At 37.6% G+C, this 16517-nt stretch overlaps 1 protein-coding gene, 1 long non-coding RNA gene and 1 pseudogene across 3 annotated transcripts; 2 read left to right on the top strand and 1 right to left on the bottom strand.

The window, feature by feature from the left end:
* The first annotated feature begins 3622 nt into the window (after nucleotides 1-3622).
* Nucleotides 3623-6340, top strand: LOC130718615 (uncharacterized). Of its 2 annotated transcripts, none has more exons than XR_009012727.1 (3): nucleotides 3623-3764; nucleotides 4309-4495; nucleotides 6140-6340. It is a non-coding gene; the product is annotated as an uncharacterized LOC130718615 (long non-coding RNA). The 2 variants fall into 2 exon arrangements; XR_009012726.1 differs by lacking the exon at nucleotides 6140-6340 and adding an exon at nucleotides 4706-5721.
* Nucleotides 6341-6869: 529 nt separating this feature from the next.
* On the top strand, nucleotides 6870-7578 carry LOC130719313 (uncharacterized; annotated as a pseudogene).
* Nucleotides 7579-8923: 1345 nt separating this feature from the next.
* Nucleotides 8924-11612, bottom strand: LOC130718613 (universal stress protein A-like protein). Its single transcript, XM_057569230.1, has 4 exons — nucleotides 11292-11612; nucleotides 9955-10058; nucleotides 9371-9489; nucleotides 8924-9199 (listed from the first exon to the last, which is right to left on the bottom strand). The coding sequence occupies exons 1-4, from the start codon at nucleotides 11557-11559 to the stop codon at nucleotides 9103-9105; spliced, it is 588 nt and encodes a 195-aa protein (XP_057425213.1). The 5' UTR covers nucleotides 11560-11612; the 3' UTR covers nucleotides 8924-9102.
* Between the last annotated feature and the right edge of the window lie 4905 nt (nucleotides 11613-16517).

The following is a 16517-nucleotide window of genomic DNA, read 5'->3' as shown; positions in this document are numbered from 1 at the left end:
GAATGCATACTCAGCCATCATTCAGCTCTCTCACTTACAAATGGTCCTCATTCCTTGTTGTCAATTCTTTACTTGCTTCTAATTCCTGAAAAATCATATTTCACTGTTTTGCATTTCTCATCCTTCCCAAAAAGTTATTTAAGAATTATTACATACCTTTTCTCTGGTTCTATATCATGAATGCTGCTTGTTTGAAATCTAAGTTTCCAGTACCTCAATGCTAAGCTGCTATTGAGATATTTTGTGTAGTAAGAATTTCATGGTCTCAGTGAGAATAGATTTTGTATAAAACTACAATTGTTTGATTAAATCTGCATTTAAGGTGGGCACATCTAGAGCTTCTTAGCATATGATACATAATCAAAAGGTATGATTTCCTAATCTGCTAGCCAACGTGCTGCTAGACCCCAAACACTTGTGGCTGTTTTCTAGAACATAAGAAATAAGTAAAGAGCATGCAGTAAATTAAATAGTGGTCATACTTTTCTAATAAGTCATACTTTTATTTATTGAAACATAGTACAAAAATTTCCCCTCTTTAAAATGTATAGTTAGAAAAGAAAGTCATATGTATCAAACATTTAATAATTTTCAAATACACTGAGGATATATAACTGAATTGGAACTTCAATTCATATATATGTCACTAGAGGGGCAATATTCTCGTTCACCCACTATGTGACCTGATATATCATATTCTGTAAGAGTAAATATTAACTCAAAGATCAACATCAATATTAACTTAAAGTTCAACCACATGATGTTGTTAATATTAGGACTAACATAGATGACATTAGTGATATTCTGATTAAATGACAAAATCTTCAGACTTTAAGAAGTCCTTGTTGAATCTCTCCCAACAACTACAACTCTCCCCAAAAAGAAGTTTTTGAGCGGTCGAAGCTTAACAAAACTAAGCATTGCAATCTAATAATAAATGAATTGTAGCAGTAGAGAAACCTAAATTCAATTTTCTAACTACTTTACCATGTTCCAACATCAGCTAAGACCAAATTGACCAAGTACAATAACACTGAAAGGGATAAAGAAGTTACTTGTACTTCCTAACCTCGACCAGAACAGCCATAACCTCCGGTGAGCGGTGAAGATCGGTTGACTCCGAACCTCATCAGGCGTCTCCCAAGGAGAGAGAAAGAGAACATAACACCTTCCATTGCCTTCAAAACTCGTCCACGATCGACGGCACAAGGAAGGTTCGCGAGAGGGTTTGAAAGGACGACACAAGGGTTCGTTGACGGTGAGGGATGGAGAGGACGCAGACAGCTTCGCTGACGGAAAGGGATGGAGACGACGACCAAGAGTTTGTCGATCTGAGAGAAGAAAAGGAACGGTGGAGTGTTACGTTTGTGCGTGGGGCAGTGGGGCTGGCTTTCACGAATTGCTTCCAGTGAGTGATTGAGGGTTAGGTTAAGTTTCTGATTCTGAGTGAGTAAGGAGGTTTCTGCTTCTAAAACATAAAAAATAAAAAAAACTTCTAACTTTTTTTAAAAAATTAAAAATAATAGGCTTTGCCCACGCTTTAATTTAAAGATCCTACGGACGCGGTTGGATGAGGGTGGAAAAAAGGGTCCACGAGTGGCAAAGCGCAGTTACAATATATCCAGGGGTACCAAACCGTGGATTGTAGAGTATGGGCCACGGGTTCATATGCTAAGATTTTGAGTTATGTAAAATAATTCAACGGTTCAGAAACCGTGGCATAAACCGATTTAAAGCCACGGTTTTTTGTCTGTTGAACAAAACAGCGTCGCCTTAAGTCAAAAATGTTGTAGTGTACTCAAATCAAGACGCTAGAACATAACAGTTACTTAAAAGAGTATACTAGGATTACCTAGGTTCCCTAAGGTGGTCGCGGCACCGCCGGCGCCGTTGTGTGCGGTAGCAACCCGCCGTCCGATCTAGCCTTCCGTTTTAGCCCCTTTCTCCTTTTTCTCTGACCTTTTTGAGATCCGACGACCTTGGCTTCTGCGGCTTATGGCCTCTCGTTTTGGTTCTGCCTTCAAATAAAGCATTATTAGTCGTCCTCTATTGCTCCTCCTTCCTCTCTAGGCGGCAGTTCTCCCGGTCTGGCTTCATCTCCCCGCAGGGTTCCGTCTTTCCATGGGCAGATGTGGCGTCGTTGTGCCTTCTTCGATGCGTTGCTTCAGCAAGTTCAGTTGGAGTGCCGGCGTTCGAGATTTGGGGAGCCTGTTATGGCATCGTAGAGGTGTTCAGGGGAGGTGGCTTGGCTGGTGGTCTTAACCTGTCGCTCTTTGCTCTTCTTGTTTCGTGGGTTTCCTCGACTTCAAATGTGCCGTCAAGGGTCTCTTCTGGCTCTGTCCGTCGTTGCTGGCTCGCTTCTTCTTCACAAGTGTGGTGGATCTGGTGGTTTTGGGGTTTTGTGGTGTTTCAGGTTTTTGATCACGACGCTTGATGTTGGGTTGTTGTGCTGTTACGGTGGCAGTGCATGTGGATTGAGATTGAAGGTGGTGGCTGTTGGCGTCGGTTGGGATTTTCGCTCCTCGGTTTGTTCATCTTCGTTTGGATATGGTATTTTGGGTTCTATTGCAAGTCTTGACGGTGGTGTATCGGTGGAGTACTGGTTTGAACACTTCCTTTGCTGTGCGAGTCAAGTCAAGGGTGTTAAGCTACGGTTCCCTTCCGGCCTCAATGTTCTTCTTGCTTATGCAGCTATGGCGTTGGGTCACTTGTGGAGGTGGATTGTGTAACATCCCGATCTGACGACTGGCCTCACGGTAACAACACGAGTCTTTTCAGCGCGCTTTGTCCTCACTTACGCGCTTCCCGGGAAACTTCCCAGGAGGTCACCCATCCCAATATTTCTCCAAGTCAAGAACACTTACTATGGAATTTTTATGAGTTGGGCTCCCGAAAAGAAGATGCATCTTGTTGTTATGAGTAGTACCAATCAAATCCTTTATGCCCTCCTTGACTGTATAGTCCCATACCTATACAACCTCGGAATACCTCTTGTTCGGGTGCGAGATCGGTTCCACTACCAGAAATTCGCTGTTTAGCGACGGATTTAGCGACCGAAATATTTCAGTCACAAATAGCGACCGATTTTGCGACGGAATCCATGCTATTTTGGTCATATTTCAAAATTGACTTATTAGCGACCGAAATTTCCGTAGCAAAAAAGTAGAATAAAAATAATAAAGTAAAGTAGCGACTGTTATAGCGACGAGTTATTTAACGACTGACATATCCGTCGCTAGTAGCGACCGATTTTGCGACGGCATAATTAGCGACCGAAATTTTCGTCGCTAAGAAATAGAGTAAAAATAATAAGGCAAAGTAGTGACTGTTTTAGCGACGGGCTATTTAGCGACCGACATATCCGTCGCTAGTAGCGACTGATTTTGCGATGGAATAATTAGCGACCGTTGTTTCCGTCGCTAAGAGTAGAGTAAAACTAACGAAGCAAAGTTGCGATTGTATCAACGACGGATTACTTAGCGACCGATATATCCGTCGCTATTAGCGACTGATTTAGCGATGGATATAGTAGCGACTGAAATTTCCGTCGCTAATTCGGTCGCTAAGTTGCTTATAGTCACATAACCCTAATTTTATCAAAACTCATAATGTCAATCTAAATTCTATACCTCTGCTTCTAGACTCTCTCTCTCGCTCTCGCTCTCTTCTCTGCGCCGCGCAAGATGGTTCTTCAGTTGCACCTTGAAGTCCACCTTGAGTTGATGGGTTGAAGGATTTCCATTGTTAGGGTTCTTGCTTTCTTGGTATGACTTCAATTTGTTGCTCTCTTTACTCTCATGAATCTTTCTCCCCTCCTCTGTGTTCCTTCCTTCCCTCTCTCTCTCTCTCTCACTCCCTTTCTTTTGCGTGGGAGGTGGTGGCGTGGGAGGTGTGATTCTTGCTGCTGTGCTTTTGTACAAATCTTTCTTTGATGTCTTGGGTATTTATTTCATGTTATATGGTTTGTGAGTTGATTTTGTGGATAGTAAACCAGGTTGCACAATCTTTTAGGGGGAGTTTTTTTTTTTGTTCCAGTAAGGGGTGTTCTACTTGGTTGGGTGTTTGTCTTGGCTGGGGGTTTCGTTGGCTATTTAAAAGTGTCCTCAATTGGGTTTGGATAATGGTTGTGGCTAAATGGTTTGTTTGGAAGCTTAGTGCTCTTTAGATTCTAGTTTAATGTATCTATGGATTTTTTTCCCTAGCTGTTCTTGGAAAACTAACCATTCAAATACATTAAAGAAGTGCTAGTTTTGTTCAAGGGATGGTGACTTAAGATTTGAAAGACTGAGCTTCATTAGTTTCTTGCAGGGATGAAAAATATTTGACCCAGTATAGAGCAGTATTTGTTGTCAACTGCAAGATTAAGGATGACAAAGTTGTGAAGCAAAATATACCAAAATCAAGAAAAAGAAATAGAAGGACTGAAGGCAATGATGCACATTCGACTAACACTGAAACATTCAAGCAAGTCTGCTGCTATGTTTACTTGACAGAGGTAGGTTCCCTTGATGGAGATGAGGTTTATCATTTCTTCAATGTTCTCCCTAGTGAGTCCTGACTGATTCAGATGTATCTGCTCGGTCAAATTTGTAAGATCAAGATTTGGTCATGTGGTACAACTCTATGTTTTGATGATAACAAGTATTTATTTGTGGATGAACAACTATGATACTCTAATGTTTGTCTTGAGTGTTTTGACAAACAGGTTCTGATTCTGACACCAGAAGATATATTCGTCAGAAGATCAGAGGATCTGAAGATCAGAAGATCAGAGGATCAGAAGATCTGAGGATCAGAGGATGAGAAGATCAGAGGATCTGAAGATCAGAAGATCTGAGGATCAGAGGATCAAAAGATCAGAGGATCTGAAGATCAGAGGATCTGAGGATCAGAGGATCAGAGGATCAGAGGATCAGAAGATCAGAGGATCAGAAGATCTGAGGATCAGAAGATCTGAAGACCAGAAGCTTTGAGGGACCAGAGGCTCTGAAGGTTCAGAAGCTCTGAAGGTCCAGAAGCAGAAGTTACGAAGGTCAGAGGATCCAAGCATCCCTCTGACTCTGATCACCAAGCTTCACAAGTTCCAACACGAAGCATTCCTCTGATCAGAAGTCATTGGTTAAAGGCAAATGTCTCTATCAAGAAGTACAAGAGCAGTGTACTATTCTGAAAAGCCTACCTACCAAGGTTCAGCCACAGCAGGTTCTGGAAGTTCCAGAAATGCCCTCCAACGGTCATATTCTCTCAACAGAAATATCCTTTGCACCTTGGACTATAAAAGGCTGAAGAAAAGAAGAAAGAAGTGCAAGAGAAAAATCAAGAGCTGCAATACAAGAAAAGATTCAGCCTCTACTTTCTTCATCTGTTCTTATTTAGTTTACACTCAGCTTATTTAGAAGCAAACCTTTGTAAACACCAACCTCAAACAGTTGTTTGATTTTCCTTAAGGGACCGGGTAGGTCAGTATCCTTAAGAAGACTAAGAGAGTGAATCTTAGTGGTGATTCCTTTAGGAGATCAAGGTTGATCGGATCCTAGAGAAGACTAAGAGAGTGAATCTTAGTGATAGCTAAGTCAGTGTATTGTTAGTCACTTGTAGGTTTCAAGTGCAGTTGTAACAATTATCTGATTAATGGATTGCCTTCATTCTAAGAAGGAAGAAATCACCTTAACGGGTGGACTGGATTAGCTTGAGGGATTTATCAAGTGAACCAGGATAAAATACTTGTGTGCTTTTCTCTTCTCTCTATCTTTATCCGCTGCACCATCTATCTTAGAGAAACCGAAAAGATTTACTTTAAATCTTAAGGGGAAAGTTTTTATATTGAAAACGCTATTCAACCCCCCCCCCTTCTAGTCGTTTTTTCACACCTTCAAAATTATTTGAGTCTATCATTGTGTTGGTCTCTGATTTTTACTATCTTGCAAAATATCAAGTCAGAACTAGTTGGCCTTAGCATCTATATGTCTTAGATCCAAGAGAACACAATTTATCCACTCTGAATATTCAACAATCAGCATATATCAAAATGCATCATGTATTTCACTTGATCCTGAGTAAACTTGCCACTTATAATAACCAATAGAATTTTTACATTGATTTCTTTCTTTTAATAACCAGTAGACCTTCCTTCTTCCAGAGGTGTCTATCACAGAAATGGGAACTTGTTTTTTCGTACAACCATTCATGCAGCAACAACATTGGAGCAGAAACAACTTGATTCAGCAAAAGCCAAGCTAAAAAGTCTGAATTCCTCTTCATAGTTATATGCTAGAACTGAACTCTGGTGGTTTGGGAGTAATGCAGCATTTTCCAGTGCGTTAAGGGCAATGAATCAAGGTGACATGTTATGTCCTAGATACTCTGTATGTTATTATTAATGCATTCACACTAATGACATCATTGTAGGCTGCAAAATGAAAGTCTCATGAATACGTTGAGATTTGAGATACTTTACCAATATGAAATTTTCCTTTAATGATCAAAAAAATAACCAGTAGACCTTTTCTTTCTTTTTTTCTTTTTTTCTTTGTGTGTGTGGGTTGTATGCTGGGAGGTGTGTGATGTCCTAACAACTACATGTTCTCCACTAGACATGTTTTCCAGTGCGTTAAGGGCAATGAATCAAGGTGACATGTTATGTCCTAGATACTCTGTATGTTATTATTAATGCATTCACACTAATGACATCATTCTAGGCTGCAAAATGAAAGTCTCATGAATACTTGAGATTTGAGATACTTTACCAATATGAAATTTTCCTTTAATGATCAAAAAAATAACCAGTAGACCTTTTCTTTCTTTTTTTTCTTTTTTTCTTTGTGTGTGTGGGTTGTATGCTGGGAGGTGTGTGATGTCCTAACAACTACATGTTCTCCACTAGACTTGTGGACAACAAATCAGAGCATGTAGATGTATGATATGCTAAACTCTTCTTTAATTTAGTATACATGAATTGCATTGGACTAGTCTATAGGACAAATATTTATGGATTGGTTGGGCTCTTGTGACATTTTTAGTGTTTTTGTCTTTGTTTCTCATACAAGGTTGTGCTTGAAATTATGGTAAATGTAGGTTAGGTATTGTAAATGAGAATTCATGGTTGATTTTATTGTAACTAATTCTTGCTAACAGGGTGCATATGTGCGTGAAATGGAAGATAGGACGCAAAGAGCATCTGAGCAAAATCTTCCTCCGCCAAATGAGCTAGATGTGTGGCGTGATGTGGCTGGCATGAAAAAAGTAGAATATATGGGTTGGGATTGGAGTCCACTGTTATCAATAAACAGTATCATGGCTCATGTTCTTCATCATCTGAATGGGTAAGAAGATCATAATTTGATCAATTGAGAAACACTATTATGGAGGAGACTCAAAGAATGGTAAAACAAATGATGGAAGAAAGGATGCAACAACCACCAATGCCAACCCCAAATCAAGAGGAGTTAGAAACTGATGAGTCAGAGAATGAGGAGGATCTTGGTGCTTTTCCATGAAAACTTTGTCAAGCTTTGTTTCTATATTTAATGTAATAGACTATGTTTAATGTAATAGTAATCTACTAGACTAGTTTAAGTAGCTCATGGTTTACTTTTTGTGATGATTCAGTGATGAATTTAGGTGGATATGTTAAGATTGTGTGTTTTGTGATGATTCAATGATGATTATGGTTATATTCATATTTTTAACACTAAAAAAATTTGTCACAAAACTGATTATTTTTGTTAATTTTATATTTATTACCGTCACTGAACTCATCACTAACTTTTTAAATCTGTCGCTAATTTCGTCGCTATATTATAGCTGAAACCGTCGCTAAATTCCGTCGCTAATGCAGTCGCCAAATTCCGTCACTAATGCAGTCGCTAAATTCCGTCGCTAATGCAGTCGCTAAATTCTGTCGCTAATTCAGTCGCTAAATTCCGTCGCTACATCGGTTGCTACAAGTCCGTCGCTATATCGGTCGCTAAATCGGTCGCAACATTTAGCGACGAGTGAAATACCAACCAGCAAAAATCAGTCGCAAAATTGGCCGCTAACGGTTTTAGCGACCGATTTAGCCCATTTAGCGACCGATTTGGTCCGTCGCTAAATGACTGTTTTCTGGTAGTGTTTATTCATGTGCCCCTCCGCCTAGAAGCCTGCCAGGAGCCGCTCCTTGTCCGTGCCTCACTACACTGGCGATCACTCCCCGCCCTTGTCAGCCCCGGGTGTCACAGATCGCTGGCTTTGTCGGGGCTGCTGGCTGCTACTTGCTGTTATTTTATCTTTCCCCTTTTTTCCCTATTGGTTGTTTTGGGTCTCAGCTCTGTGACATTTGTTGGGTTTTGCAGTTGGGTGTTTTAGTCTGTTCAGCTGGATTGGGTCTTTGTTTCTCAAACGAGGACCTACCCTTGCCAGGTAGACAACAAGTTTATGGTTTGACGTTTTTGTATGGGGTTTAGTGGTTTCTTTGAGGTTTTTGTTGTAATGGCTGAGTTGGTCAGTGCACTCATATTGACTCATGTTGAGAGGAGATATTTCTCATTTTATTTAAAAAAAAAGAGTATACTAGGATTTCAAAGTTTATACAATTTTATTTAGTTTTAAAAATGATTATATGGTCCACTAGAAAGGATTAAATTAATTACATGATCAATTGAGATAATAAAGTAAAACTAAAGCTTTTTTAAAGTGTTTTAAAGAGTTCAATCATAAACATTAAAAGAGTACATACATTTATATACACCCTATTCTTATCTCTATCTTTTTTTCTTAAGAGATAAGATCATATATATCATTACTATTATTTCTCTTGTCATCACACTAGCTAGCTAGGTGTGTCCTATAGACCAAACATTTTCCATATTAATAGCCCATATTGAAGATCAAAATTCCTTCATTGAGGAATGAGGAACCACCTAAACGAAGAATCAGCTGTGTGTTGATTGTTGAAATTCTTTTTTTATTTAGAGTAGAGCTAGAAAGACAAAAGTTTATTTCTCTCGATACATGCGTTATTAGTTACAAATTATATAAACCATCAACCTATAGAAAACAACATGAAAATACTTAATTCATCCATCACAAGGCGTGCTAGCTTAAACATAAACGCTGATTTGGTTACTTCTTTTTATGGTCCTCCTCTTGTGGTTTCACAATGAGGATCGGTGCTTTTGCATGATGTGCACAATAGTCACTCACACTACCAAGAAATGTCCTGTTACACACCAAATGTATTATTAGGTTAAGAATCATCCAGGTTAAATTGAAATCAAAATGATATCAATAATATTGAAGATTACAATAAAAGTATAAAAATTGCAAAACACTAAATATATAAACGAAGAGTAGAATATTGGGCTAGAATCGTCTTAAAACCAACACAAACCTTTTGATCTTGCCAAGGCCTCGGCTACCCATGATTAAAAGATCAACTTGCATTTGCTCTACGGCCTGACAAATCATTTCCCTTGGGTCTCCATTAAGAATTACACTTTGTGCTTTTATCTGCGTTTTCATAGCATGTTCTCATTGGATGAATTTGATGGATAAGGTACAAGATTTTGATTACGATTGCTGGCAAACACTTACTTTAACACACGTACTGTTTTTCAAGACTCTGTCATTAATTAATTAAAATTTATTTGCGTATTATTAAATTGAAAGTATGACTTATATATATATTTTTCTTAGACCTAACATGAAACAACCAATCAATGAAAGATTGTTCTATAAAAAATGTTTTGCTAACTTTTTTATAAATGAAATGATGTGTACACTAAAATAGTAACGAGCACCATATCAAACTGCAATACTTTGCAAAGTTTATAAATGCAATTTATAATTTTAAAAACTGTCACAAATTGCTAGCATATAATATCCGACTTTAGTGTAAATTGACAAGTGCTGTTTTTTATAACTACTTTCTTGATAAGGTGGATATGATATAGAAGAAGTGCATAAGGAATTTACCTGCTTATCCTTGCACATATGCAATGCCCGTGAAACAATAGATACAGATTTTTCTTGTTGGGCCTTCTTCACGGAGCCCTCCACCACAGACGGAGGATAGTAAACTGTTGAAGGGGGCATATTAGAGGTCACATTTATTTAGTAGAAAGCGCATAAGCTTTACATTCTAATAACCACATTGAAAATATACATACTATACAAAGGAAAGGTTCCATTCATCACACTCAACAGGGAGTGAAAATGGAACAGAGTAATCAGAGCGGCGGACTTGAAGAATATTTTTGGGAGTGGTGAAATAAGGCTCATACATGATACATAAACTAAACTAGTTTTACCAATTCACACTTATATTCATACACAAAAAATAAAGATTAAATTATTTTACTTGCTTTTGCATCCATATAAATTTCTCAATTACTTGTTGTTTCCTTAAATAATAAGGTAAGGTTATGAAGCCCCTTATTCTCTCTGCTCCTTGCTCCTTACCATGTCCCGCCTTGGTTATTGGACAAGGACAAGTTCTTGGTTACGATAGCAAACCCGCTTGCTTTGCATAGTGAAAAATTATTATAAGTTTGATTTTTTTTAATTTATGTTTATATTCACGGAACATGATAATAATAATCATATGAGTAATTTTAAGTTGAGGTAACATAATTCTATTGATGAGACATAGAAAAACCATGAAACAGGGACACAAGATGTAGGTACATACTACATAGCACCGTATCATAAGAAGAAAGAAGGATATATTTTGATGACGTTGTAAAATCACTATGGACTTGAGTGACTCATTATTGACCCATGCCATAAGCGGAATTTTTTAAATGTTTAAATATTACTAATGTCATTAGTGAGCAGCGAAAAACATCTCAAATACTAGTTCTTAGAGGTGAATTCTTAAGTTAAGAACTTAGATCAAATTCTTAAGCATTGAAAATGGTTGATGTAGAGTTATTAATTCTTAAAAAAAAAACTAGTTCTTATATAAACAACCTTGCTTTATGAATTCTTAACATAAAAAAAATAATTTTAGTGCTAAGAAAACTCAAAGTAAATAACGTGTGATTGGTGCGAAATATGTAAAAAATACTTAAGAATTACTTAAACATATGTGGGAGTCCGAGCCACTACAAATAGTGCATAAGAACTCACTCCTAAGAATTAGTATTGGATATACTCTAAGATAAAGTGATGTTAACTCATAGTATTAATTATGAAGATTGAGACAATATTTAGAAATAAAAAATATAGCTATAATAAGGGGTAAAGATCTTCTATCCCCATTTTGTAAATAGAACCATATATCACAAGAAGAAAGAAGGATATGTACAAACCAGCTCCGGCAGATCCAATGGGATACACAGCGTGGTGGAAAACGGGCTCAATGTGAACCAGAAACACCATGCCGCCGCCACCGCCGCCTTCAATATTCTCATCTGGTGTTGCAGTAGTTGCCATGGTGTTTAAGACGTTGTCAAGAGCCCACTTAAGAGCATGGAAACTCAATTCACTTTCATCAATAGCCACCATCACCTTCATCTTCATCCTGCGCTCCCCTGCACCACCGCTCACTTGCACATCACCGCCTCCACTTGCTTCCATTATTGCTTGCAACTCGATCTTATGCTGTGTCCGTATGAAATAATGACCCTGATCAGCGTAGCTTTTATAGCTTCCATTCTTAAAAAGTAACAACACTATTTAATTTATATATAAAATGAAAACTTTAATCTTTTCTTTCATCTACATCTTATCTTATCTTAATCTTAATCACTTACATCACTTGGCATGCAGCTCGATCTTGTGCTGTGTCTATCTGATCCTCAACCTAGCTTTTATTGCTTTTATTCAAAAAAAAGTAATAACACTATTTAAAGTGAAAACTTTAGCCGACTTCAAAAAAAAAGAAAACTTTAGCCTTATCTTTCTTCCACACTACTTTTATATGTTTTCTTTTTCTGGCTTTGCACTTGGCAGCCGTAGGCGCTACGTTTTTGCATGATGAGTAAATACGTGTACACCTTTCATGTCAATATTACAAAAGGCTCATGCACAAAAGTACAAATACAAATATAAAGTATAAAAATAAATAGGTAAAACAAGTATCACATCCTTGAATTTTGAACGAGTTTTGATTTTTTCATCCATCGTCGAAAAATCTTCAAAAATACATTCTTAGACTTTGGGAAATATTTGGGATTGGTCCTCAGCGAAAAAATAAACTCGGATGGCTTGTTAGGTGTACAGCGACACTGACGTGACATGTCACATGTTTCATTGAAGGACCAAAACCATTTCTTTTAAAAGGGGACCCAACCTCAATTTATTAATAAAAAATTATATATAATAAAATTTTTTAATCTTCAATCTCTCATCATTTATGTTATTCTTTCATCTTTATTAACTCATAAAAACCAAAAGATTGTGACAACCAAACAATGCTACGAAAAGCAAAAAAAATCAAGACTAAAATACCAAAAACACAAAGTTATGATCAAATACAAGGTAAGTATGGAAGTTTCTATGTAGTATGCAACGACACAAGAATTGAGACTTAGGGCTTTGAATATTGTGTTCTTCATCTTTATTTCTCCTGCTTAGTATGGAAGTGTGGTCATTTCACCATAGACACTACCTTTTCAGAAAAACATCCACGACCACCAACAAACCCACAGCCACCAAATAGCCCTCCCTTTGGATGATCAAAGGATTGAATTTTTAGATCTGAATCTCGCGCGAGAGAAAGAAGGGAACTACTATCAATGGGTCACTATCTAGATCTTAAGTGCGGCGTCATTCAAACCCATAAACCTCCGAACTAAAAGAGGCAAAGATTGAAGCTTTTCTGCTTCTCACACTCTTTGATCCTTGCAGAGGAAGAAAGAAGGAAGAGTGATAGAAGAAGACAAGGAAAAGTACAAGAAGAAGACACAAGATCTCACATTCCATATCTTACAGAAAAAACTCATAAATAAACTACAATGAAGCTTCAAATTTGAGAGTTTTGAGAGAGAGAAGCATTTGATTTGAATTTGAGGTGGGATTTAATCAGTGATATGCATAGGTTTCCCTATCATAACTACATCCATTGTTGTCGTGATTCGTTTGCTGGGTTTTTGGGATTAAAAGGTAGAAGGAATTTTGGGATGAGAAGGTCTAAAGAATTGAATTGGGCATTTCAGAAAGTTTGAGTTTTTAACTTATTTTGGTGTTAAGTTATGTTAATTTGAGTTTTTTTTTTTATCGGCAATTAATTTGGGGTAAATTAGTGTTAGTAGTTAGTAATTGAATTGAGATGTTGAAGAAGAAGATCAATTATGTTGAAAAAATGTTGTTGAAGAATTTAGATGATAAAGTTATGGGTAATTCTGGATTGATGAAGATGATGTTGATGAACATGGGAGAGATTAACAATTAATTTTTTGATTAAAATTTTTTAAGTAAGAAACTTAGATTAGGTCCCCCATTTTTTTTTTTATAAATTTCTTTATAAAAATTGGTTTTGATCTCTGAAGGAAACATGTGGCATTCTACATCAGCACTGTCGTACACCTGGCAAGTCACCGGAGTTCGTTTTTTCGGCGAGGACCAATCTCAGCTATTTTCCAAAGTCAGAGGGTGTATTTAAGAAGATTTTCCGACGAAAGACGAAAATCAAAACTTGCTCAAAGTTCGGGGATGAAAAACTTACTGAACCCAAATATAAAACAAATGGAAGCAATTACAGAAATAGTTTTTCTTTCTTTCTCTGGTGTGGTATCCAAAATGAGTTGACTCCAATAATAAGACTTATTTGTAAGATGAGTTAGTATTAATATTATACCAATATTGTTTTTAATAATAAATTTATTTATAAATATATACTCAATATTGTTTACAAAGTGAAGATACTATCAATCTTCCCTCCCAAGTGTAACACAGTTCATAAATTCTGTTCTCCATCCCCTTCTTTAAGACCTTCATCAACGTAACGATGAAAGAACTTGGTTACATGATTAAAATAGTTGTTCTTGTTCATGATTGAAATAAGGTTTATCTATATAACTGTTGATGATTGAAACTGTCACCACCTCTACCTAAATTATCATTTAAATTAAATAAGAGACTTACAGATTAGTTTGAGTTATACGAACTAGTTGAATCAAGTTAGACGACAGAGCAGCGACGACGAAGCAGCGACAACGTCGATGAAGCACCTCCTCCTAATGTTGTCGTTCAAATAGCGTCGATGTGCCTAACAATTGAAACCTATGAACCCTAATCCTAAAAACTTCAAACACTTAAACTAAAATTGAATAATTACTCACTTATTGGTTTACTCATTTACCATGGTAGCTATTAATTTATTTTATTTTAGGCTAAAAAGCATTTTTGGCTCATGATGTTTCAAGTTTGTGCATATTCTGCCCCTACTCTATTTTTGTCGACGTTTCTACCCCTCATGTTTTCAAACAGTGCACCATCTACCCCTCCGTCAGTCACGCTTTCTCAGAAGAGTTTCCTGAGTGGATTGGAGAGATGAAGAGGAGTATATGAAGTTGATGATGATCAAGAAAATGATATAAATTAAATTTGCTTGATGTATATATCAATTATGTATGTAATTGAACTGGTTAAATGCATGTTTTGCAACTTACAGGTCTTGAGTTTGAATCTCCCATGCCTCATTTTTCCAATTTCACTTGTAATTTCCACGTGGCAGATCCAAAAAAGAAAAGCCAAATCAGCTCATTCAGTTAGTTTTTTAACGTTTGACTGACGGAGGGGTAGACAGTGCACTGTTTGAAAACATGAGGGGTACAAACATCGAAAAAAATAAATTAGGGGCAGAATTTGCACAAACTTAAAACGTCAAGGGCCAAAAGTGCTTTTTTAGCCTTTATTTTATTAAGGTCCCTAGCCTTTTAACTAAATATTTCACCAAAAAATCTCTTCGCCTCTTTAAATATGAGGCTTAATTGCACTTTTGGTCCCCCAACTATTGCCTTCCTGCGAAAATCGTCCCCAAACTTCAAAATTAGCAAAACACGTCCTCCAACTATACACCCGGTTGCAAAATTGGTTTTCCGTTAACTTCCGTCAAAAAACTAATAGAATATTCCGTTAAAAATGAATTAAAAAATAAAAGAAAAATTCTTCTTCTTCCTGTTCCAGCATCACCTTCTTCTTTCTGTTCCAACTTCTTCAATTGGGCCATGCTCTCTTCTTCTTCGTTACACCGCCAAGCTCCTGTTATGCAGGTGATGGCGGCGTTTTCCAAGCTCCTGTTTCGTCGCCATCACTGACCCCTTTCCACCATCAACTCGCCTTCTTCCTTCGATTTCGATCTGAGCTCGCCTTCTCCTTATGGAAGTTGGGGTTTTCGTTCGGTATGGATTTGGGGTTTTTGAGATTCAAACCTCACCCTCATCACCTGCAAAATCTCATATCTGAATCGTTGGGCTGGTAGCGAGATTGGTGCCTTTGTGAGGGGTGGGTTTCAGGGGTGGGTTGCGGGTGACGGTGGGGATGGGGTTGGGTTGCAGGTGAGGTGCGGTGGGTTGCGATGGGTTTTGGGTGGGGATGGGTTTCATGGGTAGGTTGCAGGTGAAAGAGGGGACGACAGAGACAGAGGGAGGAAAAGGGACAAGGATGGGATAGAATCGATGGTGATTTTTTATTTTATTTTCCAGCAATATGTTAAGTTTTGGACGGAAGTTAACGGAAAACCAATTTTGCAACCGGGTGTATAGTTGGAGGACGTGTTTTGCTAATTTTGAAGTTTGGGGACGATTTTCGCAGGAAGGTAATAGTTGGGGGACCAAAAGTGCAATTAAGCCTAAATATGAAGATTATAACTTAAATTACCACATGACAATAATCTATTGACCACATAATTCAGGTATCACACCCAAGACTAACGTTGGGTGAAAGCACTTTCATAGAAAGACTCATGTTGGGTGAAAGCAATATGAAAACACTTTTATAGAAAGACTCACGTCACCCGATACTGGTATTCTGTCATATCCCAATATGAAAGCACTTTTGTAGAAAGACTCACGTTAGGTGAAAACACTTTCAAACTGAAAACCAATCAGACACCTACAAGTTCTCCCATACAACCACCACCCTCCTACTACCCCCACATTCATTTTGATCATCATTTCCTCTTGAAGCACCATGAAAAAAACCCGATTGATAGGAGGAAAAACAATCATGATGAGAAGAATTCGAATCCTGACTTGATTGTATGAATTATTCAAACTCATCAAGAACTTCATAACCTGCTGTTCCTTAGGAAAGTAATCCAAAAGTACACGACTACCGCCACCACATTGGCAATTATCCTGGGGCAGATAATTGTGAATTTCATTCCAAATAGAGTCATGCGAGTTTAAAATTGACTCATAAGAGATAAGACATGTTATCCCGATGAAGAAGGATAAGCTTCTTCTTGAGCTGAAAAATCCGTGTCCCATTAGGCTGAAGGAACCTTCAACGTAGATCTTGCAAAATTTCATGAGCAGATTGGCAAAAGATGACACTAAAAATGATATCCATGGAGACCGAATTCAAAATCC

Source organism: Lotus japonicus, chromosome 5 (genome assembly GCF_012489685.1).
Source record: "Lotus japonicus ecotype B-129 chromosome 5, LjGifu_v1.2".
In the NCBI taxonomy this organism is placed as follows: Eukaryota; Viridiplantae; Streptophyta; class Magnoliopsida; order Fabales; family Fabaceae; genus Lotus; species Lotus japonicus.
Note: the sequence above shows the minus strand (reverse complement) of the source record. Positions and strands in the feature narration are given on the sequence as shown.

Excerpts from the sequence above, each read along its gene's own strand:
- LOC130718613 (XM_057569230.1), bottom strand. The coding sequence starts at position 11,559 with ATGGAAGCAAGTGGAGGCGGTGATGTGCAAGTGAGCGGTGGTGCAGGG. Across the intron at positions 10,059-11,291 it reads CATTGGATCTGCCGGAGCTG|TTTACTATCCTCCGTCTGTG; the intron begins GTTTGTACATAT and ends CCCCTTCAACAG. Across the intron at positions 9,200-9,370 it reads GGCCTTGGCAAGATCAAAAG|GACATTTCTTGGTAGTGTGA; the intron begins GTTTGTGTTGGT and ends GGTGTGTAACAG.